Raw genomic sequence first — 27697 nt, 5'->3', positions numbered from 1 at the left:
GCTCAAGTATTGCTTATAAATCAATGAATGCATAGACACCAATTATTATCTTCTTTGCTAGTTTATGCTGGCTATGTGTGTGTCTGTCTGTGTGTACACACACTTTTGTACAACTCTTTTGTACAGAATTTTTCTAATGTTCAACTAATCAACTAAAAGAGGCAATAAAACCCACACAGCAAAAGATTAAAACTCACCATTTTATTATGATAATGTTATCTGATATGTCAAATTACAAGTGTATGATGTAACATAAAAACAGTTACAAACATATGTATGCATATTTACATTATATATTTATGAAAGTAACGAGCTACATCTGTATAAAGAAAATACAACTATGACATGAGTTATTGGGACTATAAATTTTACATCATATACTTGGTATTCTCGAAACTAAATGTGGAAAAAAACAACAGAACTGTAAAGATGTTAAATTATAAAATGGAAACTAGGATGGACGTGAGGCACTTTTCTGAGGTTGTCGTGAAAGCCGATGGCACTACAAAAGTTCAAAACAAAAAAAGGATGCACGGGGAACAAAGTTATGCACAGAGTAGTGAAAGAAAGAAAACAGGCAGTGTTTACAGAATAGTTAAGAGTAGTACCATTTATACTGCAAGTTTCAAAACACAAATGTTTTCCACTATTCCGAACTAATCACGTAAATGTTACATCAAGCGCTGTAAGGTGGAGGAAAAAAATATATAAGCATACATACAGTATATCGTCAGTGCACCAAAGCGTCAGAGAATTGAAACAGAACCACTCAACTGCTGTGAAAAGTAATCTTTTTAAAACAATACACTGAAGAGAAATTGGCTTATATAGATTTCTCTTTTTAAATCTACACAATGTCAAGAATTTACACTTGTTTGCATTCCCAAAGATATGCACAAATTTCCAAGATTCAAAGAGGATAAAAGACTAGCAGCAAAGTGGTTAAAACTGAAGTCTTATATAATTGCAGGTCAAAAAGTGTGTGTGTGCGTATACGTATATATACACACACACGTATACCTGTGTGTGTATATGTATATATATATATGTGTGTATATATGTGTATACATACACACATATATATATATATTTATACATATACTTTCTTTTAAAGCAGACAGACACATGTTGCATATATAAAACAGTACATGACAGGAAGTTGCACTGTGCTGGTTAATGTAGAATGAGAAGAGTTATTTAAGCATTTTCTACCCTTTTGTATAAATGCTCGTCCCACATTTTGCTTCTCAGCCAGCAAGTTTTAATCAGGTTCATCAACCCTCGGTTCAGCCTGCAAGAACGCAGGACAATCCAATTCCAAGAGGAGAAAATGACAACCAACCAAACATTTGGTTACACACCAACCCCACAAACACACACGCATGCGCAGGAAACTTAACGCACACACGGCACGCGCGCTACACACGTGGGCACACGAGAATGCTTGGGTAGTAACACTCGTGCACCCACACACGCATGCACAAGCGTCCACTTCAACCGCTCAGAGCAATCAGACGTTAAAAAAAAGACCTCACTCTCATGGTTCGATGCTGTTGGTGAATTAGGCTTTAACAGTCGTTCATAGCTAATTTTCTTTGACAATAGTAAAATTAGTGATTGTATCTAGCAGCTATATATTTATACATATGCGTGTATGAGCTTATATATGTATACATACACACACACTTGTGTATGTGTATATACGCACATATACGTGTGTGTATATATATAGATATGCAGACACATATATATGTACATACATGTATATATACACACATATATATTTAAAACTTTTAATGAGTGGACTGCCACTACTGTACCGTGTTAACACTACCGTCCTTCTACCGTACAAAACTAGAGAGAACTCTATTAGAAGCTGGATTCATGTCCATCACAAACGCCCTCTACTTTTCAATGTGAAATAATACTAAAGGATGACCTATGTACATAATGCTGTCAGTCCAAGCTACGGTATACACTGACAGCAATGATAAATACACCTCTATCTTTAACGGTTCAAAGATGGGGCTATCATCACAATTTAAATATAGCGTTCAGTATTTACAAGTGTCTGGAGTTTGGTACCAGGGCGTGTCGTGGACCTATAATAGCATTGAAGTCTTCTGCAGATGGTCTGCAGATTTCGACGGGTTCCTCCTGTTAGGAAGTTTGCATAGAGGGCAAAGAGAAGGTTGGCCGGGAAGGGGAATGGTTCTTCCAGTAACAATGTGGTTGAGCCTGGTTCTGGTCAGGAGTGACAGCAAGTGAGGGGAGACTCTTTCTGCTGTTAAAGATCGACATTTTAAAGTCTTGCAGCATTAAGTACAGTAATCATGGAGTTTGTTTGGTGTGTTAGTTCAGCGGGGGAGGGGGGGGGTCCCTGGATCTTACCTTTCCTCACTGACTAAACTAGAGGGAACAGTGTGTGCACTTAGCTTACACTCAGAGCTTCAACAGTGCATAGGAAGACCTATGCACACACACTTACACACGCGTAGCATCTGTGTTAGTTTAATTGCTAAGATACTCGGCGTCCCGCGAAGAATGCAGCCGATCCTTCGCCGCCTGGAAAATGGAAACACGGAGGGGTGGAATTGTGAGGAATAATGCAGAAGGACATTTACACAGGAGGGGAGAAAAGAAAAGACTAATGTGTGAGACAAACACGGACATTTGCAGAGGGTGCTGCAACCAAAGCTCGGAGAGTAGTGCTTCCAGGTGGGTTCTCCCCATCCCAAATAAGATGTTCAATTATGTTTAGAAAGGAATTTTAAGGTCTGAGGGCTTCTCTGTAGAAATCACCCAGTTTAAGTGCCTTGTTGTTTAACCGCTACCCCTTTACTCACCACAAAAAAACTTGCTGGTTGAGCAACATTTCAGAAATAATGACCCAAAAAAATGAGCAGAAGTAGAACAATGAAGAACCAAAGATACCAACATCTCTACTACAGCAGTAAAAACGGGACCAGGAATCGAATCCACTGAAGGGAATCAAACTATCATGCATTGGTTTCAATTGGCAATTATTTTTTTTATGATCTGGAAAACTATTCTGGGGAACTGGTGGTGCGGTAAAGTCAGATTTACCATATTTTCCCTACAAATGAAATCAATCCCTTAACTTTGGAATGCAATCAAATGGTCTGAATCACCTCCTGAACGTGCTCATTTATCCAAGAAAAGTTCTACCAAGTACCTTCAGAGTGGAGCTGCAGCCTTATGGAGTATTTTTAACATCTGATGGGAAGGAATACAGAAAATCGGGCACCGTTTCTCAAATGTTCACATTAAACTATATACGGTGGTTAATGTACCGCAAAATGAGTGTTGCCTTTTCTTGAGGGGTGGGAGCATTTCTAGTGCAGCTTTCTCTGTCTAGTAATTATACTCTCAGCAAATATTTAAGCTATGAAGGAAAACCACTGTTACCCAACTGCAAATTTACAAGAAAAACAGAACAGATCCCTTTTAGCATACTCAAATAAGTATGGTTGTCTGAATACAGAATATTTGTGTCGTCTTTTCGGAGTTAAGTTGTCGCTTTGTACAAAAGAATTTTCCTTCATTGAGTCACACGTTAGTTCTGACGAGTGTGACCCGGCTGTGTCGGCAGATGAGCTTGAATGTGTGAGGTGTGTGTGTGTGTGTGTGTGTGTGTACAAGTGTGTAAAGTAACATCTCCAAGTCTGTTAATCTTGATGCCGCCTCCTCGTTTTGGATCGAGCTCCTGAACTTAGCTTGATGCTCAGAGCCCCCACAAATAAAGGTGTGTCCTCTATTTCCTGCTTGTCCACGACAAACACAAACTGAAATCTCCAAAAGCCCTCAGAGCTGGGGGTCAACAACACCTCGCCCCGTCTGAGAGGGAATGAAAAAAGGATGTCGGCTTTTAATTTTCCGCTTTTATCCACTTCCTGTGTTAGCTAGAGGGTGTCCAAGAGTCTGCGGCGGGGGGTCACCCCGCGGCCTTGTGCTTGCCCCCGCAGCAGTGGCAGGCCTCGCCGCAGTGGTGGCAGGCGCGCAGGGGCAGGTAGCAGCACATACAGGGCGCGATGAAGGACAGCGCCACCAGTGCAAGCCAGCGCAGGCAGAACTGCTCGTCGGATGTGTCACACGAGCAGGGGTCTGAGAAGTCCCCCTCGGAGTCAGACATGCAGTGGTACAGCATGCTCTCCGCGCACAGCATGCAGCTGACTTTGTAAATGCACTGCTTGATGGGGTCCGGGGCGTCCTGACACTGCCCTCGCCAGTTGTCTTCGTGGTTGAACATCTCCCGGCAGTAGATGCAACGCGATCGCTCGCCGTCCTCTCGCCGCCGCCGGCCCTTCTTAGATTTCAGCAGAGGTGAGGGCTGAGTCTTGATAGCCGTGTCCTTGCCCAGACCCAGTCCCATACCTGTTCCAATACCCATTCCAGGGCCAGAGTGAGAGTCTCCGCCGGGACCGTCGGGGAAAAGGTATTCACACTTCTTACTGTCCAGCTTGGTGAAGGCGGTGGGGAAGTCGAGGTCGTCGCGGTCGGCCTCCTTCTTTAGCATGAGAGGGTGGCGGTAGTCTTCATAGCCCCGGATGAGCACGTCTTTGCGTGGATTGATGCGGACAATCTCCTCCTCGTCCATATGAAAACTGACATGTCGGGTTGGTTTAAACGCCACCTTTGAAATAAAAACAAATGGAGAGAAGGTCACTACTTGCGCAGCCAAACCCAATCTTTATTTCTGGTATTTTCAGAAGCTTTGGGACTGGCTAAATGCAGGCGCGACAGACCTGGGGAGGCAGGTAACGGCGGTTGGTGGAGGGGAAATCCTCAAAAGGTTGTGCACGGACGTAGCAGCCCCCAAATGGTTCAGTGGAGACAACATGGTTCAGGGGAGAGAAGGCCTCTTTCATGGGTGTACAGATGGTGGAGGGATCATCACACAGCTAAAGGGGTGGAAAAAAACACACCATAAAACACTGTAGTCAACACAAAGCTAAACTGACACAACTTAAAAAATCCTTTCCATAAATTGTATAAAACGCCAGCTGAAAACTTCAGCAGCCCTCTTTTTTTACGTTTTTAAACTAGAGATCATTCATGTTTATGACCGTATGACTCAGGTTGTGTAGGCTGCGGTCAGGTCCACTTGTGACCACCAGGGGGCACATCACACCCACATTTGGCCGAACGGCTGCTGTGTGCTGATGACTCAAGGCCCCTTCTGTTCAAAACTCCAAGTTCCCAACAGCCTTGCATGTGTTTCCACAAACATCATAACTATAACATTGGCCTAAAAAGAGGTTTTATGTGAAAAGTAAAAAAAAAAAAACCCTGAAAGCTGTGAGCATTCCTTCAACTGCCCTTCAAACACAATAATTAGAAAGAAACTTCCTCTTCACACCAGCAAGATGGAGACCTCATTAAATAAAACTGTGGCATTCACTCGGAATTGTATTTCTATTTTAAATGCGAACGCACAAACAAATAAAAGTAATTCCTCAGCACTTGTCACAACAGCAGTGAAAGTGGTGTGTGTTCGTGATTCATGCGTGCAGAGGAGGCGATGAGAGATGGGGGAGGATAGTTAGTCCATCAAGAGCTGGTTCAGCACAACCTTCTGTACAACTTTAATGTTCTCTGCAGTGCAAAACACGCGCTCCTAACCAGAACCCAGAATCCTTATCCTGCTCAAACCGATCCATGAATGTGGAGTTGTTCCTGCACTCTGACGCTCAGAACGGTGCCTTCAGGGGGTTTTTGCACACTTAATACTGCACAAGACACAAGAATATGGTCGTGCAGCTTTTTACCCACAAAACTGGCAACACATCCTGGCACAGATGAGAAATCCTGTCAATAAATCTACAAAGCAGCTCAACGCCTGTTTTATGCTCCTGCTTTGACTTTATAAATTTAAACTCTACTGAGTAGTTTTAAGACAGTATTTCTGATTTAATCACAGTAAGACAGTGACAGCTTTTAATTATTTGCCTCAAAACAATCTTATTGTTTTTAAAACGCTTCCAAAGTTTTTTTGAGAGCATTTTGGTCAAAGTCCACTTTAACCACCAAGGATTCTCAGCCTGATGTTCTGAATGTACCAAACTGCTGAATTGTCCCACACTGGGAGCTTTATGTTTTATTACTCCTCCTTCATTTGCATCGATATCTCCTTGGACTTCATACTCGAGCAGCCAGATGCCAAGTCAACACCAACCAATGCCAGACGTTTTCAGACCTTTCTGAGGCAGCAAAACTTGGCAATTAAAAAAAGGGGTCACAAGGATTAAAAATTAGTTTATATTCAACTGTAAAAGGCGTAACTTGACAACACTCAACAAAACTGCTCCAGTTCCTTATCGGATGCCTTCACAAATACGGTTCCAGCGCCTTCAGACCTCGTACATGCTGGCTCACCGTCCCTTCTTTTCCCACCAGCCCCCCTACCTGAGTGAAGCAGGGTAATTTCTCCTCTCCCCCTGCATGTGGAGGAGGCTGCTGGCTCTGGTTAGTCAGAGCTGTGTGTAAAGTAGCCCACGCCAGTGCTTTAACACACAGCGGAAATCTGTTTGCTCCCAGCTGCTGCTACAGTAATTACTGTCCTGTGGTTGCTAAGAGATGCTTCCTTTGACTTTGTTTTCCCCCCTTGCTTTTTCTTCATCCCCACTTCTCCCCCTCATAATGCTGAAACGTGGTGCGCGTGTGTGACTTTGTTTTTTCTTTACCGCCAAACATACCGAGCGGCGTAACGCACATTCAGAGCAGCTGTGGGGGGAAAGAGAGAAGTTAAGGATGGTGGGAGAGAAAGAACAGGATAGGGAAAAATGACAGAGAGAGAGAGAGAGAGAGAGAGAGAGAGAGAGAGAGAGCGAGAGGGAGGCCAAACAGTCTGCCAAGGGAATGTCATAAACCAGCTCCAGCTGGAGAAATGCAGCACAGAACTTAAAAAGCCAGATGACAGCTGTGTGTATGCGAGAGAACCAAAGAAAGGAGTGAGGGGTAGGGAGGGGGGGTGGGAGGTGAAATGGGAAACAGACTTGCCTTCCTTTTAAAGCACTTGCCTAAGCCCCACTATTCAAAGGCATGCGTGGGGGCCAATCTGGAGCTTAGCTGACCCCAGAGATGTGGATGTGTGAGAGGAGAGGAGAGGAGGGGAGAGGAGGGGAGGAGAGATGGAGACGGAGATGAGACCGGGGGAAACCTGGAACTTCGCCACTGATGGATGGATGTTCACCATAAAGACTGGCACACACATTGAAAACATACACAATGTGCAAGTTCCCAAAAAAAACCCCCAACTGTCAACAAAGCATCTGCCACAGTTTTAATTCCTCTTTCTTTTCATTTGAGAACATCAACGCCACCGAGGTTAACAACATCAGCTGCCTGCCACTGGTGCACTTCCTGATTTACACTTAAATGTATTTATATGTCTCAAAATAACAGTATTAATCATTCATATTGTTGCCACATGTGTAATGCTGTTGTGTTTGTGTGTTGTAAGACATTAAAAACAAAGATGGCAGAAAAGCAAAGCGGTTTTAACTTTAACAAAAGCCACTGTTTCAGGGAAGCCCTGATGACTAAACAAACTAGCTTTATGAGAAGTCAACAGCGAGATTCCAAGGTTATTACAGGCTTTTATTGATTGTTTCACTGCAGGGATTGTCATATTTAAATTCCATAGATTCTGCCCTGCCCACTTGTGTTTTTGTTTCACAACTTCCTTGTGTGATTTGAGTGTTAAAGACTTTAGAACTTTCAGACAAACCTAGCCAAGAAGGAGAGGCTAAGCTAAATGTCTGGTTAGCCATTTTGTCCCGGTTCTACTTTCTGTTGCAGTTTCAACTACTCTGTCATTCCCGTCATGCTTTCTGCACACAAGAACAGATACTAATCCATCATCGACGAGACCTTTAAACCAATTTCCTCAAAAAGGCCAATCCAGTCTGAAAGTCTCTTGTAAATGAGGGACATTATTAAAAGTCAGCTGCAAACAAAACCTCTGTGGATAAACTGATAAGAGAAAACTTCCTGCCAGACCTAAATTAGACACTCTGGCTTTTTTGTTTTGCTCCTGTGGCATCAAAATGATACACTTTGAGGAGTTGTATCTCGCTATGCTCCTGTAACTACTTTTTATAGATATTAATGTTACTAATGTTGCACATTTATGTTACTGACTGTTTCTGTGTGGGTGGATAGGTCATAAATGCTAGTAGACACAGACACACACACACACACACACACACACACACACACACACACACACAGGGGGGAGGGGGGGGGGGGGGGGGTTAAGAAGCAGAACCCAGGCTAACCTCAGAACTTGTGCTGGTATGTGCTAGCTTCTTTAGCTGCAGCACCCGCAACTGGTTCACTTGTCTTTGTCTGTAGCCCAGGTCTCCAACCGCAACATTGGGATGCCAAATCACCATGGTGACACCCACGGTGGCTCACTCACTGAACCTTGCGAACACCCCACTTCTACCCCCCCAGACCCTGTTGCCTAGCAACTGTAGTCCCATTGGATTTCCTGTATGTTCAGACTGATTCCTTAAAGAGGAACTTTTGCAACAGAAACAGGAAAGCAGCACTCCCATCTTCACCGCCCACGATCACGAATGAGTGTCGCACATGTAAATCTCATTTATCTCAACCTGTCAACAAAGACGACCAGCAGATAAGAGGGGCAGAGTAGCCAAAACTCCGATTTCACTTACTGCTTGTCCGTCTTCAGGAGTGTCGCCATCTCCAAATGATCGACAACCTAAAAGAGAAAGCAAACAACCCACAGATGAATAAATATACGGTGCCATTTGTTTTAAATAAAGGAAATGATCATCGTTTGAGCGATGATATTGTGACATGCATAATCACATAGTTTATTAAAACGGAATACCATAAAGGCTGGATTTCAGATTGTGATCAAGCGTCCCACAAATAAAAAGCCAGCAAGTCAGATAAGAGGCTGAGCCGTGTCAGACACAGGCTCTGTAACCTTCTACACAAGCAACACTTTGTTAACAATTGACTAAAGTGATAAGAAGAGCTCGGACCTCAATCTTAGCTGGTAAATGAGCTCATCATCTGCTCATACAGTCAGCATCTCCTTCAACTCACCTTGTCTCTACAGTAAGGAAATCTTACTGGCTGGTATGATTCGAATCAGACAGCAACTGCTGCCAGCTAATAAAAAAGCTCAATGTTTTGCCATGTTATTGCTCATCGCAAGATTCAAACATTAAACGTTCTTAATTAATAAATCGATAAAAGGTAAACTAGACTGCTGCATTTACAGGCAATCGTGAAAGAAGAGGAAATACAAATAACACAATCAAATGGACACAGACGTGCATTTTCGCTAACATAAAACTGGCTGTATTGTAAAGATGGAACGTTGTAACCTCGATTCCAAAGTCCACAATTAAGCACGGAAGCTCGAGTTAATGACTGAACACAACAAATCCTTAAGAGAGGGATAGTGATTCCATCAGTGCTTTCTTAGTCAGTTAAAAGCTTTGTTATCACTTGCTGGATGGTTCTATGATTAGCAGACAGTCAAAGATCTCCTTCCACTTTGTTGGACAGTAAAATGTAATAATAAAGTGACATTTTGCCCCAATCCCTTTTACTACTGTTAGAAAGGAGATAACAAAGCCACGTCTGATACCTGCTGTTGGAATAAAGGTACTAAAATGACACAAAACAAGCAGTCTTTTTTGCATGTGAATGCTCATATCTGGAATATTCCGGCACAGATCCCATTGTGTCGACCCCAGTCAGACATTCCTCTAGACTCCACCACTTCTACGAATGAAGCCCTCAAGAAGTGCAGGAAAAGAATGGTTCTGAGACAAAAAATATGATTACATTTTAAGAAGAGCAGAAACCTTTATGGTGGAAGAGGTCAGTGCTTCTCTCTTTTTAACTGGAACCTATTGGAGCACTGAAAGCTGCTTTGTGTCAGCTGGCCAGAGAAGTTTGTGAAATAAGCAGGCCAGAAAATTGTACCCTACACATGACTAAAGCATCACGTGCCATTTCCACGCCCAAAATATGCGTTTGAAACATTAGTCTACTTTTGGAGCATCAAAGATTTGTGTTTGTAATATTTTTTCCCCCCCATTCTACAGAAACACAAGGTCTGAGGCTGATTAAAGGGCACATGTACTGTGCATATACATCCCAGAACCAAAAACTGTGAAAAAACTGATGTGATGGTGTGTATTTCTACTATCAAGTATCACCAAGGCCCTGTCTGAAGTGCCAAGCCATCAGATGGACAGACTCTTTGCAGTTATGCGCGCATATGACGTGCATAATGTTGCACGCGCTTCTAAAGAAAGAACTAGAAGTACTCAATGAGCCCGACTTAAACCCAGTGAGTCTTTCAGACTGTTCATCTATCTGATTCACATGCTTCTTCTGTGTGTGTACAGTTCTCCTCTGCAGAGACAAAGAGGCTTCCTGCAGCACGACTCTGGCAGTGCTGGGCTGTGAAGCTGCCTGAGCCATGTGCACAGCATTGCCATGGCAACAGAGAACTGCAAGACTGGCTGACACACACACACACACACACACACACACACACACACACACAGGCAAAACATATTCTCTCACTCCATCCGTCTCTTCTCTCGCCACACACATTCACACAGACATCCAGCAGAAGGATGCAACAGGAATACAGAAGAACCTGCCTGAGCTGAAGAGAAATTACACAACACTGAGAGAACACATGACAGAGAGAGAGAGACACAGAGAGAGAGAGAGAGACAGAGAGAGAGAGACAGAGAGAGAGGCAGGCAGGCAGGTAGGCATGGTGGAGACACACTTTGCCATCACCTGCTGTTGTACATTCACAGGAATGAGCTGCAGTATTTAGTAGTAGAGAGGAAATCTAGAGTACCTGGGTGTGCAGGGAGATCAGACTAAAGAACATTCAACCTCCATTCTTTAAATATGTTTTGCTTTAATCAATCAAGCGATGAAGAAATGAACAAAGCTGAACATTTAAAAGGTAGAGATTGAATTGAAAACATGATTCCCGTCTCTGTCCTTAAATAAAAAGTAAAAAGCACTGCTGCACTTCAGGTCGTGAAACACATTCACTCGGTACGTTCAACAGTACTTTACAAACCAGACTTAAAGTCTCATCTTGCCATTAAGACATTTACTTGCAGTCCTCCTGCTCCATTCATAAGAGGATAAAACACTGGTGCTTTTCAGACTTAACTGTGTGACGATGTTAGGAGATGATCACCATTACCTCGACCCCAACGTAAACGTAGGTAAAAACCTACCTTGGACAATGTCCTCGATGGCCCGACGCACCCCCCGATCAAAGGCACGAGCATCGGCGGGGCTCTGGAAGGTCAGCCCAAACTTCTTATCGTTGATCCTCCAGTGGTGAAAAATGGGGGTGACCTTGTTGTACACCACATCTTTTTGTAGGACGCACTCTAGCACCACCTTACAACACAGAGTTTTAATTACCACACAATTCATTCAAAAATTATGGTTCCTTTCACATAACTGAGGAACGTTTTTAAATGACCTTTCTCTCAGAATGTTTTAAAATATGTCCTTTATTGAAACGACACGATAAAAGGCAATGGTTGATGAATTTGCTTTACACACTTTGTTGCCAACGTAGAGCACCATCGTTTTGCTACATGTGAAAGAGCTCGGTATCCGTTCTCGTGTCACTGCCTCCCCGAGATCAAAAGGGGCAAAGGTTAAACGTGTGTGCTCACGCACAGCGTGAGGATGACAGAGCTGGTGTGAACAGGACTGGCTGGTACGGGGCTGATTGAGGAGGTGAGACTCCATGGAGCCAGGGCAGGTAAGGTGAGTGCAGAGCCATCCCAAAAGAAGAGGAAGTATCAACGTTACACAGCAGAGTAACACATACCCTTAGAAACCAACCTGTACTTGGCAGGATCTGGTCGTGACCTGAACATTTGGTTACATTTATTGCAGGACAGGCTAAAATCATTGACAATAAAGTCAGGAGGCTAGACCACTATTTAAATAGAGATGTGGTCTGCGAGCCAGTCATCAGCCAAGAACAGTGTCACATAACAGTGAGGAAGAAAGACAGAGACAGAAAAAACAGGATGGGGGGGTGCAAGATGAGGAGTGACTAGTAGCTATATGGAGAGGCAGCTGAGTCATCACCGGGACACTTTGTGCTGCATCGCTGCACTTACACACAGATAAACCATACTTCTGTATTCAAATACACTTAAGGCTCAAAAAAAGGTTGGGATTCACAAAATACATTCACAGACACGACCAAATAGACTCCAGTGCCTTTTCTTGTTTTCAACATCTTATTTACACAATAGTCAATCATTTACTGGTGAAATTAAAGTCACCATTCTTCGAAGATTTGCATGTGTTGTATGGTCACAGATGCTTCCATGTTCTCCACACTGTTATTTTTCTCTCTACTTTCAGACACCTGTGTCATTGAGAAAAGTCAAACAGCCACTTCCTGCATGTGCAACCGTTTGAGCGAAGCAGAGAGACGAAATTTGAGAGGAAAACCTGTGGATGACGTCATCCAAGAGAAGGCACCAGCTCTTGCTTCTGCATTAAAACCTCAAAGTCACGCATATTAATGAGCTTGGGTTCCTTACCAACTTATCTTTGAGCCTCTCGCCCTTGATGTAAAACTCAACAGTGGATGGGCTTGGACTGGGACTGGGGCTGGGGCTTGGACTGGGACTGTGGCCGCAGGGGCTGAGGTTGTTGCTGCTGCCTCCACTGTGGGTGCTGCTGCTGTCATCCACCCGACTGACCTTATAGATGGTGACACAGCTAAGGCCTCCGCCCCCCAGGGGCAGCCACCCACCGCTGGAGTCATCCCGAGTCATGACCACTGCTCTCACACGTGCATAACTGTCACTGTGGAACAGGAAGGAAGGAGAAAATTAGGACTAGGAAGGAAGCTGTGAGAGAAAGCTGCTTTTAGCAACCACGATCAGTCCTTAACTCGAATATTACTGACATCATAAGCTAAACAAGGATACATAAAATATCACCAAACATAATTAAGCTTTGCCACAGATTAAACTGGTATTACAGAAATAATAATGGATAAGGGAATAAATGGTGCTGTGACTGTATGCAAGCGTATTAACCAAATGCCCTTGAATCGAGGAATATCTTGTTGCAGGAGTGTGTAGAGAACAAATGAGACCATGCAGCCAACCTCAACACTATGAGCAGAGGTATAAAGGTAACAGTAGATTGTGTACATTACAGATAAGATAAAACATAATGTAGGTTAGGCATTAGAACTAAAAACGGCAGGATCTCAGGACTAATCACAACGGGCTGTGCTGGAAAGGGGGAAATCAAATGTTATTCTTAATAATGTTTTAATTCTCAACCGCAAAGTAGCTATCACAACTGGACGTCTGGTCAGAATTAAATGTACATGAATACATTTGTAGACTCAAGATATCACAAAAACTCAGATTATACTTAGCAAGGTGCAAAAGATCAGATTATACTTAGCAAGGTATTGGATTTACTGTATACTAACATTTGTCTGCTATAACAAACTGCTGGCCTAAATTTGAAAAGTCGAAGCCGGCTGATGTGTGTTTACCCCCAGTCTGAGGTGACTGACCAAGGGGCCAAATTCAGGCTTCAGTTACTGCTGCTCCTCTGACACGTTCTAGTCAGTCCTGAAAATGCTGACCCAATATAAGGTCAAATAATGTTGCCGTTTTATTTGTACAACTTGAAAATACATAAACCTGATTTCCAGACATGAAACATAAACAAGGATCACTGTGTAAACATGGTAAAACCTAAATTGCCACCCAGTAAAATTTGTTGAAATGAAGGTATCACAATATTGGTTCCAGTAAATCAGTACAAAGTGTGGGCCACATTTTAATTTCTCCCCCCCTCCCTCCTCCCTCCTCCTGCTGTGCTTTTCAGATGCTTCCCGATTAGATAGCAGAGCCTGAATCAAGCCACCGGAAATGACAAAGGTCAGTGTGTGCTGATGGCTACAATTTGCAGAACCTCCTGGTAACTTATTAAAGCCGAGCAAGGGTATTCTGAAAACAGAAAAAGAGTAAAACTTCCTGTGACACACGGCGGTAGACATCACAGTTCACATGATTGTGAACCTGTGATTGAGGAGAACCAGGCGATGACTACACCAGCAAAAGAACAAATACACCCTTTCCTTGGCAGAAACATCATCCAAAGGTTTGGTTTGTTTTCTGCACAATTGGAAAAGCTTGCAGCCTGCTCTATATATATAGAGCAGGCTTTATATATATATATATATATATATATATATATATATATATATATATATATATATATATATATATATATATATATATATATATATATATATATATATATATATATATATAGCTGGATTATTACTATTAGGTTGTTTCTAAAGAAAATAAAAACACATTAACACATCTTTTTGTACAGATGACAACATACTCCCCTTCCCCTCTCGGCCGTGCATAATCATATCCTCCTTTAATGTATTTATGCCTCCAAATACTTAAGAGTAACAAGTCCACAGAAAAAATATGAAGGTCTGCAAAGGAGTCTTGCTTTTGTACATGTCATTCTCACAACCCAGTCTGTACAGAAGCCCAAGTTTGTGAAAACTCCCACCATCCATTGACACTGTGGTGATACTGTGTCCTCCCATCAAAGGGCCAAAATGACAAACCATTGTCATTATCTGGCTGGGAAAAGTGATTCCAGAGGCTTAACCAACATGTGTGGCATCCAGTAACATTTGTTTTAGGTGATCCAACAGGACAGCATTAAGTATCTCGAGGGGCACATGACAAAGGGTGTCAAGAATCATCATCAAGCATCATTATTATAGGAGTATACTGTAAATAAAAGCCCAAACCCTTGAGCAACATCCAGGAGAGTGCATGAAAAACAAAATTGCGCTCGACCTTTCAACACCGTGGACAAGTACCCCCGCCACAGCAGGAAAACGTTCCTAACAGTGGAGCAGCACTGGACCCCTTGATGGCCCCAATAAAGGATGCGGGTGATGAGAGCAGGAGGGGCTGTCAATCAAGCAAGGGTCCCTCGGGTGAACAGAAGGCAGGCGGTGGTGTCACTCAGCCATGACCAGGGCACAATGACCAGGGTCTGACCCTTAACACCTACCATTGCACACATGCCAGCAGCCACGACACTCGGAGATGGGGGCCGGTCCCAGAGAGGAAGTTGAGGGGGCTTTATACCCACGGTACCAAAGCTAGCCTAAAACAATAGAGTCGGGAAACGCGCGACGATCAAATACTCACTTTTGATACCAACTCAATTATAACCAAAACCATTTCAACCAAACAGATTAAATGCTATGATCTTTTAATTGTGTATTTGGTATACAAACACATTTTCTGTGGTCGTGATGGTGAATCTTTAATATCTTAAAGGATATTTGAGCTTCACTTGTTTGAACAAATACACACAAATGGGTTAGCAGAGACAAAAGACCGGCCTCTACACCCCATGCTGGGAGCACACAGTTGACTGGGCACACAACTGGGAGCGGAAGCAGATCAGCTGGCCTGGGCCTGTGTGCGGGGTGGGGGGGGGAGCGACTCCAGAAAGAAAGAAACCCCCATTTCAAATTATGTCAAGTTATTTTGCTGGATGACTGACTTTATTTCCGACCAAAAGGAGGGGTGGAAAAAAATCTGAGGGGGGGTTAAAATGAGGACAATGGGGGTACAAGTTGGAAACTATGGATGGGGAAACTAGGGTGCCATCAACCGCCCCTGCTCACATTTAAAGGTGGCTTTTTAGCTCCAAACAGGACATCCACTGGCTTGTGTTGCATTTATGAAGGGCTGAGGAACCCACTGAGGTGGTACAATCCTGAATACACATGAGTTCCAGAACTATTTAGATATTTCAGGATCTTTCCTTAAATTGGAGACCTGTGCTATGCCAAGAGGAGGTCCTCGTGTATTCATTCTCTTTAAATGATGCATTATATTAATGTGGTCAGAACAAACATCTGATAATTGAATTAAGAGAAGTGAACAGAAGAGAAGAGGAGAAAAGGAGAAGAGAAGCATGTGAAAACAGACGAGCATGGTTCTTGTGGCCGGCTGCTCCAGTGTGTGGTGGAGAAGGGGGATCCTGGGACAACCATTCCAAGCTGACAAAGTAGCCATTTGTTTACTGCTCCGGCTCATGGCTTACTGAGCTCCAGCATGCCATCATGCTTTGCCCCTTTCAGCCTTAGGCACACCACCCCAGAGAGGTGGAGCGAAGGCAAAGACACTGGTGTTGTCGGGTGGGTAATGAGGGAAGGACTAGAGGAAGGAGAGGAATGAGGAGAGGAATAAGGAGAGGAGAGGAGAAAGGATGTGGCCTGAGCCCTGGGGGCTCGCCAAGTCACCCTCCCTTTCAGCCAGTCCAGCTCCCCCTTCTACCCAACCTCTCACCGGCTGCCCGTCTCCACACAATGGCTGCCTCTCTGCTGAAATTTCACGTTATTGGATCCCAGGCCTGAAGTTTTGTCCTGTCACAATGTCTAGGCAGCGGAGCATGCTGCAGGGGAGACACACTCTGCAAGTTAAAAGCTGGAAAACCATTCCTCCTTTCATTAGCATCAAAAAGGGGAGAACTCCCCCTCCACACACGCACACGCACACGCACACACACACACACGCACACGCACACACACACATTTGTTTTCTTCAGCATTTCTCCGGTGTATCAAACCAGAGGAAAGCTGTTTTTAATTTAATATCAAATGGAGAGAGTTTTATATTCATTTATTTGAGTTTTTAGAAATAGTTGAAGCATCACTGGAGGGGGGAAAAAGAACTAAAGCTGCACAGAAAACACCAAAGAGTACACTACTCACACCTCATTGAAGAAATTAACAGCTCACATTCTGGGATATAACATCTGATTCTGGAATGCAAACTAGCAGGCCAGTTTGCCACGATTCCAATCTGCATTTCAAAAATGAGACCAGCTACGCGGACACCACATTTAATGGGAACTAATAAAAATAACTGGGATGATGTGGAAAGAGTGCAGCGACCAGCATCACAAGCCTTGTGCATTATCTCCTGTAAAAACTGATGTGCTATAGAAAGAGAAGTGAAAGAGAAATTCGCCCCGTCTCCTTTCTGCACCTCGGGCTGGTGAGTCATCTTCCTCACAAGAACATTCAGCTTAGCTACAAACTGAGTCAGTAAAAAAAAAAAAAAAAAAGAGAGAGAGAGAGAGAACAGAGAAAAAAAGCCAATCTTCTCTGCTTCTCGTCTTTTTCACAAAGACCACTTAATGACACAAATTAGCTCATCCCAGTCACTCCTGCATGCATGTGTCACAGGCAGGAATTACTGGATCATATTAGTCCAAATCAGACAGACCTAAACCAGCAAAGACATGCCAAACCGGTACTTTAACATGGATCTCAGAACCAATCCCTATATTACTGGATTAGGCCTGAAACCCAAAGGCTAACATTTGAGGTGCCACCGTTCCGGGACACAACAAATCAAAGGAACGCCACATGTGTATCGATGCCACAAAACGAGCCTCAAATGTCAATCAAATCCACATTTAGCAATTTTCTTTGCTCAAACCGCAAGCTTTGAGAATATTAAAACCTTGTGTTCACCATCATGAGAGCAGAAAGATAAAAAGGCAGACCGTAAATTTCAACCCTGGCTACGTCTCTGATGTTCTCTGGTGCAAGGGTAGTCCCCCGGGGACCCCAGTGCCTACTTTTTGGAAGCAATTTGGAAAGGATAAACTGCCAAACCATGATGACAGTCTGTGCATGTGAAGAGAAACAGTTATGACAAGTTTGAAACCATCACGGCATTCCCTGTTCACAGGAATAACATCAGAAACCGACCTATTTGTCCATCTTAGAAGGAATCACAGTCAAAGAGCTTCCAGTTTTTCCTCAAAACGCCCTTCTTCAGATGCGGTGCAAGCACAAAGTCAGCTTTATTAAGAACCGTGGCTTCATGTCGTGCGGTGAGGAGGTCACGTTGATGCTACAGCAAGAGAATACAGATACACGACAATATTCGTACCCAGATCTTTTCCAGATGAAGAGATCCAAGAGCTGCAGTCATTCAGTCAGAAAATGTTATTAGACTGCAAACACAAGACAACCAGTCACCACTCCAGGTTTCATTCTGTGGTTTAAGCTGGACTGTGAGACAGCCAAATGGACCTAGGACGGCCCAGGCAAGTGAGCTGATGCTGTAACTAGCTTAGCAGTGTAAGTAGCTTAGCACTTGTCCCAGGACGTTAGCAGTTGGCTAAATCAACGTGAGATTATTTACTCTTAAACAGCGAAAGGTGAAGCCAACACTTTCAGGACGAGCTGTATGAATGTGTTCTACATGTTTGATTGAGCGTCTGACTTTACATTACATCACTGTCTCTGCAGTCGTGCAGGAAAGGAACATGGCAGCGCTCTGAAGTCCCATCCTCGATTCCTTTTTTTTCCTGTGCGCACCACAACCGAAAACAACATCTACGATTCAGACGCTAATAGCTAGAAGCGCTTCTCAAAGGCACTGAGATAGCGTCTGGGAACATCAGAGGTCCGTTCTGACAAAGGAGTGCACACAAGGCCTGGTATGCGGATGTGCTGATGAAGACATAAAAACCAACAAGCATTTGTGACAATAACCACATGACTACAATACCACATTCATGTGATGCATAGCACGGGCTGGAGCGCTTTACATTGACCCTGTTTTTTTGAATTGGGTACAATCCTACGGCACTGTTGGGTGGGTCCAAGATTCATAGTGTAGAACCCATTAAGATGGCTGTGATATAAACGCACAGTACAGAAGAGAAAAACCCACCGGAGCGATCCAGGGCACACCATTTTAGAGGGCCGGTGTCTGGTTCGCCGGATAACTTTTCCGATAACTTTAGATCCAAACGAGGGAAGGGGAGCAACATCCATTACTCGTATTTACAGCCAGTCATTTTGGAGTTACTTGGGAAGTGTGTGGTTAGCAAACAACACACTGTACACTGCTCATAGAAAAAAAACAGTCAGAAAACAGGCTTTGTCTGAGCACAAACAAACAGCACATTCCATTTGTCATTTAGCTGAAATGTGTCTAAATGAGCCAATATGACAAGCTTCTATGATGATAAAATGATAGCGAACGAAGTTAGCGCCCCTTGGCCAAAAATGATACAAGTTACGATACGATGCGAAGTCGGAAAAGTGGCAAGCAGAAATTATGCCGTTTGGTGAACCAATCACCCCTGTCGGTGCATGGGCTGCAGACAGCCCGCTGATGATGCACTACCCCCCCCCCCCCCCCCAAACTCCGTACATGCAGAAGCATAAACTGGGATTAACAGGAGATGCACTGTAGGGGAAACACTCACAAGGCAATAACAGCAGAGTGCTTGTGCGTCCCAAACACCCCAGGACACCCCCATCGCAAACTTCACTTCACTTTTTGCATTTTGGTAGTGAAACACAAATGGGGTCTGGATCACATTTCAGCCTGATGACTTTACCCCCCCCACTCCATTTCTTCACTGATGCTAACACCTTTTTATCCACTGAAAACCAAAAAGGAATCACTGACTACTTTTAGACTTCAAAAAAACCCAATCCCTGATGTTGTGATATGCAGTGGAAAGTGAAATCAGCATTAACCTTTGATACGACATTATTCTACAACATTAAATCACAGGGCCAGACGCGCATTTAGGCATAAACAAACTTAAGTGGCCTCATGCTATGGCTTCAAGAGACCTTTGGCCAACGGACATTTAAAATAATAAAACAGTGGAGCTCTTAAACCCGAGCGACCGGCCTTCAACATCCACACCCTTATAGGAAGGATTGTGCAAGATTTTCCAAGTCTGGTTGTTTTAGAAACAGTTTCTCTTTTGAAATATAGTTGAATTGTAAGTCAGATATGTGTGCAATCATGCTTGCTCTTAAAATACACAAAGAGGAAATGAAAATAATAAAAAAGGGGAACTGACTCTATACAGAATTGAGGCCTTAAATCCAACCATGGGAATTGAATATGCAGTCCCTGTAAAAAGCCAGGTCAACAGTTGGAGGGATCCAAATGGGTCAAAAAGACAGATATTGTTCCTTTAATTGTGACAAATGTTGTTGTCCAGCAAACATATCCGCTCCTCATTTAACAACATTCTTAAAGTTCTTGGAAAATGAGGAGATGCAGTTGTCAAGTTGCATTTTCACCCATCCGAACTACTCACCAATTGTAGACTAGTTCCTGATGCTGATTCAGTAACACAGCTGCATTCACAAATGTCAAATACAAACCTTAACCCCTGAATAAGTGCTGAATGTGGTGTGTGAACGAACCCCCGTATCTCTGCAGGCCGGGGTCACAAGCCAACACTTCCCCATCAGAAAACAGAAGCAAAAGCTGAGCGCACTTTCAAAAGAGAACATTTGCAGTTCAGATGAGCTCGCTGCAGCATTCAGGGAGTTGATACTCAAGAGACAATAACTTCAAATAACACTGTTGTTTAAAAAAAGAAAAGAAAAAAAAGTACAGAAAATGATGCAGCTTAGAATAAGGGCCAACAGGATATAGCCAATTACCCAGGCCATAAAGAACAAGCCCCAACAGCTGAAGGAGCTGGCTGCCCTTTGTTGTTTTAGTACATGATGGGGGTTTTCGGGAGGGTGGGGGGGCGTCTGGAAAGCTCTGCAACACCAGTCCAAGCACAAACCAGCCTCAGGTGATAAGATCACGACACCCACATTGATAGATAAAAGGATGAGTTGTCAGGTTAACCATAGAAACAGGAATACGGGAGTTGAATACGGGAAACTTAAAGAAATTAGACCCTGACAACAAAGTTCTTGAAGGAAAACCTTACTGCTATAAACTTTACTGCAAGCAAAATGCATTGATGGATGGATGTTATAATAGATTAAAAGAACCCAACACTAATAAGCATTGTATTATATCATAAACACTTCTGGGAATGAATTGATTCCCCTTCTGTGACCGTAGATCAGGAAATGGGTAGTAGTCAGGGTAAAGTGATTATCCAAAATGGAGTTAACCCTTCAGAATTCACATTAGAATAAAGACACACACACACAGAGTGAGAAAGTGCCTTTAAATAAACCCCTCAACAGAATAAAACAAGCACTAAAGTGAACCTCAGACAAAAGCTTCCCTTTGTTTTTAAAGGCTGAGGTTATTTTACATTTCAGGAAGTCAGTCCAGAGATCTGGGGCTTCCTTGACAATACAGCAGAACACTATGTCACTCCTTTATCATGAACCGCATGAGAACCAAATAGGTGGCGGGATCATATCAATACTTCAAACACGTCATCCGTCACGGCCGAGCCACGTTGATCACGACTGGAGCCTGCGCAACACCGCCGATCGTTAAAGAGGATCTGAAAAGGTCCTTTAGATTATCCCAAAAAAGTCCGGGGGAATTCAGAAATGGTTTCATTTCACCGTGTAGCGAAAGACGTGCTGTAGACACCAGAGCTCGGATATCAAACATGCTAGGTTAACCCACACATTACCAGGAAACCAGCTCCCTGCACCATTACAAACACCATTTCTCAGTAGAATTTGCTATTCATTTCCTTGTCGAGGATTAAAAAAAAAGAATACTGCATTAAAAGCAAGCACAGCACACCTGGGGGGGGGGGCAACATCTCGGTATTAAAGCCATAATGTCGCGTGTCAATGACAATGTTAGTGGGTGAAAAGGGGCATATGAATTCCTCTGTGACAAATATGTTTTTCACAGGAGTTGTGGGGGGTGTGGGGGGGAGTGGCTAAAACAGAACACGGCTAAATGATCTGGAATAAAAGAGAAATGGACACAAAAACGGGCGTTAATGCGGCGCATTGTACGGCAAATGCAGGAAATGTGATCATCGGTGCAATGCGAAACAGTGTGCAGCCCTGTGAATGGGCAGGCAGGTACTTTATGAATGGAGGGGGTCATGTGATCGCAGCACCTCCCAAAGCAGATATTTCTCACTGACTGTCAACACGCACACAAGAGATCAGCCCATTAAAACAATACCGCTTCCAAAGCCCCGAAATGGGCGCGACGCGCACAGAAACGGCTCATATCCGCGCAACACCAGCTCGATCTGCGGGTTTGCGTGATGCCGTCCCGTGTGCGCGATGCCCCTTTTTAAACGGTTTTTTTTTTTTATGAATGAAGGCTGTGATATGTAAATGAGAGTGATTGAGAAAAAAAAAAGGCATGTTGAGGTTTTTCGATATCCACGTCGCCGCGATCGATCCCAAGCAGCTCGCGGCTGGAGAGAATCGGAGCTAATGCGAACACGGTCGGCGTTTTAATCGACGATTATGTTCTGAAATCATGGCGGACGACGCCAAGATTGAAGACACAAAGCTTTCGGATCATGTTTAGAGCAAACACGCATTTCAGAGCAGACTATGGAATTAGAAAAGTCCCGACCACAATTAAACTGCTTCGCTAATGTGTATTTCTTTTTTACCCGCAATATCTCCTCAATAACCCATTTGTAACGTAGCATTTCTATAAAGTGGCCGTACGATTGTCCTGTTACACATTATAACCCTAAATGTCTATTGTGCACCCGCACAATAGACAATTTCAAATGCATTCTCGTTCATTTGTTTCATCAGAAAAAGAGAATATAGTAATAAACAGATTACCAAATGACTTCCGATGGTGTCCCTGAACAGACAAAGCTGTCCGTGAACTATTTTATTGTAGTAAAAGTAACACAGTGTGTGTCTACCTGGACTAAAAGCTTAGAATGTGTTACTAAATATTAATAAAGTATGGTGATGAAATACAACACTGCTCGGTTATAAATGTCAATGAGAGCTCGATGAGCACGAACTCGCATAACGTGTTGTGGGGGGGGGAAGTCGTGGATATATTAGCAGCAACCTTAATAAACATGGAAGAAATAAACATGGAACATTAAAATGCACTCACTCGTTGTTTGGATTTGTTGAATCTTCACTCATTTTTTTCCTCACGGGGATCCGAATCCTAGCAATAGCATCGACGGCGCAGTGACGGCGGGATAAAATACCACATATATCACCATTTTCCTCAACATATAGAAAGCAGCCCCGTTTTGAATGGTGATTAAACGACGTCGGGTCGGCTCTGCCGAAATAAGCGTCCCTGGGCGACCCAAGAGCGGCGTTAGCTTAACGTTAGCTTCGCTGGCTGGAACTAACGTGAAACGAGGAGCGATGACAATCGTTGATTCATTTTATCCTCCCTGGAAGTAAAATCCCACCACAACAAATAGGCCGTCGGCATCATCGTCTTCGGCAAACGCGGGTCCCCTCACGGCAAAAACGTTACAAGATCCCCCAAAGAGACGCAGGAATAGTTACACACGGCGGCGTTCGGTGGGTTATTTATGGTTGGCAGCCGAGCATCCATTCGCCAACTTTAGGTCCTGGACAACACTTGAAAAAGCGCCGTGGAGCGCCGCTCCGTCAACGTGTCCGAGGGCTCCGCAGTAAAGGCATCCAAAGCCGCGGAAACGGCGGAGCTGCTCTCGGCGTTAACACCCGCTGGTGGAACAAAACGATCTAGACGTGAAATTTCCTGGTGAAGTTATCAGACATCTGCTTTCTTCGAACTCCATTTTCAAGTCGGGAGGGGGGGGATGAAACGTCGGAAAACTGGGCGGATGTGTCGACCCTCGCTTTGAGAAAATTAGATCCTTCCGCGAAGTAGTAAAAACACAACATTCTTGCTATAAAAAGGGATTGAATTGCGCTCGGCGTGGATCATATTGTGAACCGGTGGCGGACATTCTCTCAAACCTGTCACTTTGCGTCCTTGCAAACCAGAACTGAGCGCGATTCATTGCACGGTCGACCCAAACTAGTCCCTGCACTTCCCAAAAGAAGTTTCCCTTCAATCACGCAAGGATACGTGCGGGAAGCGTCCGTGTGATAGCACGCAAAGTTCTTAATAATGGGAAGGAGCTGGCACCAACCCGGCCAGGAACGATCTCTTTTCCTCATTAAGCGCCGTGCGTCGCGTTTTAAGCGTCTTTATATGAAACAGTTGCCTTTAATGTGCGCGTTAAATTAGACCTCATGATTTGTGGCTGAATCACGACAGTGTTCAAGTTCAGAGATTAATGAAAACGGACTGAGACTAAAACCCCTGCTGCTTATTTTGGTTTGCATGGTAGACTGATATGGTTTCATTAGCCGCCTGTGTGAGCCACGCTTCATCACCATTCAGCTGCCAGCAGGGGTCTTGAACTTGCCCACTTTATCTGGTTGAAGGGAACTAAACTAGTTTTTACTTAAACTCCCCCGGCAGCTGCAAAATGATTCCAAACCCACAGATCATTACTAATTTGTTCTTCTATGAATTTTATTTTCAGATGTGATAAAAGCCCTGCAAAGTGAATCAGCAGACGGTTGCGTAAGACTTAAACGCTATTGGATTTCTGCGCTGTGTGGAATAGCAAGAGATCAGGCTAAATGATTCTGCCTGGTTGTCATAGTGACAGCATGTTGTGTGAGAAGTTTCTTTGTATTTCTCTGGCTTTCATACAGCCTGTGCCACAGCTTTACATTGCACAGCGTATAAAACACCCTCTGTGTCGCCTATACTGTATAGCCTGAGCAGAGGACACTTGCATGTGTAGCATTTAGAAATTCTGTATATTTGATTTGATTAAACCTTCTGTCCAAGGTGTTTACTGTTTACTGTACTGATAGTCACTGGAGAGCAAAGGTTAATTGCCTCTCAGGTGTGCTGTCTTAGGCTCAATCCTGGATCTTAGCCTGATAGTTTATGTATATGTGCAGTACATGAGATTAAAAGAAAACAAAAGCCTGGCTTCTTGATTGGAAACCGAGCACAATAAAGTGGAATTTCCCACTTGCATGCCTGTATTCTTCAGAGGATTTCAAGTTCAGGAAGTCAACATTCTTTCTCATCTCTCAAATGTGGACGCTCTAGAGCATTTCCTGTACTTTTTCACACGCAGTGATCACAACAAACTGTACTTAAACAAGGCAACAGGATGTTTGGCTGACAGAGGCATCCCTCGGCTTCTGTGCGCTCAGTGTCACCACACTTCTCCTTCAGACTGTAAACAGCATTCCTATAGCTCCACACGCAAAACCACATTTAGCGAAAGAATGCAGGAATAATATACAATTCATTCAAGGGTTTCTGTAACTGTCAGCAACTGCCCAATAAGGTGTTGCTTCCATTAAATAGCATTAACCAGCAACGTGAGCTGAGGTGCTTCCGCTGTGAAAAATGAAAATTCTGGATAATTCCGCAGGACATTGGACACATGGTTGCTATTGCACAAAACCCAACCTGAAAATATCGAATGAAGTTTTCATTCCCGGCCGTGGATGACGTGTGCAACCGTGAGAACACAGGTGACGTGGTCACCATCAGATAAGCTGCTGTCACAAAGAGAAGGCCTTTCTTTCTACAGCAACTTTGAAAAGGAATCTCCCCCTCTGTAGTTGCCGCCAGACAGCGAGCGGAGACCTCAGGGCTTCCAGCGAGGAAGGCCGGAGATGGCTGACAACAGCGCTCAGTAAATAACCTAATCCCAGGATCCTGTGTCCCATATTAACCGACGCCCCCGGTTTTCCCCCAAATAAGCGAAACATGTTTAGATTTTGGCAGATATGTGACCTTGCAGATTCCCGGGTCGTCCCCTCCTTTCTTCGGTCAGAAAACAACGTCGGACATGGCAGCAAACAGGCCAGAGGGCGGGGCTTTGACAAGATGTGCTGATTTTTAAAGGCCTGGCAGCTGAACACACCTATGTTTAGTGTGGGCCTGGCCTCGGAAGCCTGCAACTCTTAACCACACTAATTGCAGGGTGCTGAGAAGAAAAGGTGTAGTGGCCAGAGGGGAAGGAAGTGTGTGGGCCTAAAGGCATGTTTGCCTCTTTGGTGTGTGCTGGCTCGCTCTCCCTAAGTGTGTGTGGATGAATATAACCAGTGTGCAACCGAAGACGCCAACATTTTACACTGCCCATCAAATTGCTCCTGAAAGATCTGATGTTTTTCAGTGAAGTCCAAGATCTTTCTCTTTGTTTTTAAGGTTGCGTTGTCCGAATGTGTAACTATATATACAGTCTATATATGGTATTAGACTTCTGGTCATGTGACCACGCACACAGACATTCAAAAACAGACAGGAAGGAAACTGTTAGAATTTTAACTGGATGTAAGAATCCAAAAATCATGCTTGTTTAGGATGTAAACGAGCCAAACAGTGTGGCGATTTCTATTTTATATCACATTATATCACTTTTTCTGCTGCATCTTGCAGCTTTTTAAAAAAAATGCAAGTCTACCCATCAAGTTTATTAGCATCTATCTGTCTGTCTCTAGCTGTGCAGTCGAAAAAAATGGTTTCAACAAAAGTTAAATTCTCAGTGCTCGAGACTCTGTTACTTCCTATTGTTTGCATGTTGAGCGTGGGCTTGATTGAAACCTGATCTAGCCTGGAGAAGCTGTGTTTAGGGTTAGGTGGACAGGCCTTTGTTGTTGCCTGAGGGGTGTTTTTTTGGGCGGCTTCAGTCGACTTCCCTGTAATCATCATGCAGTCTCACAGGATAGAGGAGATTAATGAATATGTTGGGGGAGAGGAAGTCGCAGATGGCTATTTACCATTCTGCGAAAATACGGCACGAGAAGCACGTGACAAGGCGCAGGGTGTGTGCATGGGTGAAGGCAGGTGTCTGTTTTTGTGAAACATGCACTATAAGATGTGTAACCAGAGCAGTCAGCGCGTGCTGAACTTTGAGGGGTAGCCTAAATCATATGTTTTACACATTGTAAAGACAAAATTCTCTTCATTAGTGTTGCCTTTAAATCCTGTTTACCTATGCCAGACATGCTAAATTGCGAATAAGCCCACAGCAATAACTTTTTAGTTTAGCTTTGCCGTACTAGGAAAATCAAGAATACCTAAGCAACTGTATCATATGTGAATCTTTTTTTAACAGTTCACTTTTAATGCCCATTATGTGACTACATGAGCTGCTAGTCCTCTTCCCCCTAAAGCTATTCAGCTATTTGTTCTTTAGGACCATATATACCTTGTACCTGGTCCATAAAGAAACACAAGACCTTGTTAAATAGAGTACCCCACAAAACACAGAACCATCAACTGCACAGCCCCATCCCTCCTTTTCCCCAATCTTGGCCTCCTTCACTTAATCCTCATGCTCATCTGGGAACCACCAGCTCCCTTCCACGAAGACACATTATGCCCAGATTATTTGATTGTTGTCAGATGTCAGAGCTTTCCTCTGCAAAAAGGGAAGAACCAGGTTGTGGGGTGCTTTGCCAACTGCTGGACACCTAGAAATAAAAAAAGGATGGGGGGGGGGGGGGGGGGGGGGGGGAGCAGGGAGCAGACACACACAAGTCAGGAAGTGACCCTGGCAATGCTAGATTACAAACAATGTGCTCTCTCTACTTCTGCAGTCCTTGCTGTGGAACATACCACTGCTGCCACAGCCACAGGGGTGGCGCGTGTGCAAGGAGGGAGGGTTTCAGCTCTCCCACTCTCCTTTATCCTGCATCCATTCAGCAAGCGGCGTAGGGAGTGGGTGGGACGGGTGGGTAGCCGGGCCAGAAAGGCACTTCACTGATGAAAAGTCACCACATGGAAATGGA

General features: G+C 43.9%; 1 protein-coding gene across 1 annotated transcript; it reads right to left on the bottom strand.

Moving 5' to 3' along the window:
* Positions 1-181: 181 nt before the first annotated feature.
* Positions 182-23865, bottom strand: spred1 (sprouty related EVH1 domain containing 1). Its single transcript, XM_029830746.1, has 6 exons — positions 22989-23865; positions 12627-12894; positions 11286-11454; positions 8703-8749; positions 4767-4922; positions 182-4654 (listed from the first exon to the last, which is right to left on the bottom strand). The coding sequence occupies exons 1-6, from the start codon at positions 23018-23020 to the stop codon at positions 3956-3958; spliced, it is 1371 nt and encodes a 456-aa protein (XP_029686606.1). The 5' UTR covers positions 23021-23865; the 3' UTR covers positions 182-3955.
* Positions 23866-27697: the final 3832 nt, after the last annotated feature.

The sequence above is a fragment of the Takifugu rubripes genome, chromosome 2 (assembly GCF_901000725.2).
Source record: "Takifugu rubripes chromosome 2, fTakRub1.2, whole genome shotgun sequence".
Taxonomy (NCBI): domain Eukaryota; kingdom Metazoa; phylum Chordata; class Actinopteri; order Tetraodontiformes; family Tetraodontidae; genus Takifugu; species Takifugu rubripes.
This window is presented reverse-complemented; position numbering and strand designations above follow the sequence as displayed.

Coding starts and splice junctions, on each gene's coding strand:
- spred1 (XM_029830746.1), bottom strand. CDS start 23,020: ATGAGTGAAGATTCAACAAATCCAAACAACGA. Junction 12,895..22,988: donor TCAACAAATCCAAACAACGA/GTGAGTGCATTT, acceptor CCTGTTCCACAG/TGACAGTTATGCACGTGTGA. Junction 11,455..12,626: donor AGAGGCTCAAAGATAAGTTG/GTAAGGAACCCA, acceptor CTGTGTTGTAAG/GTGGTGCTAGAGTGCGTCCT.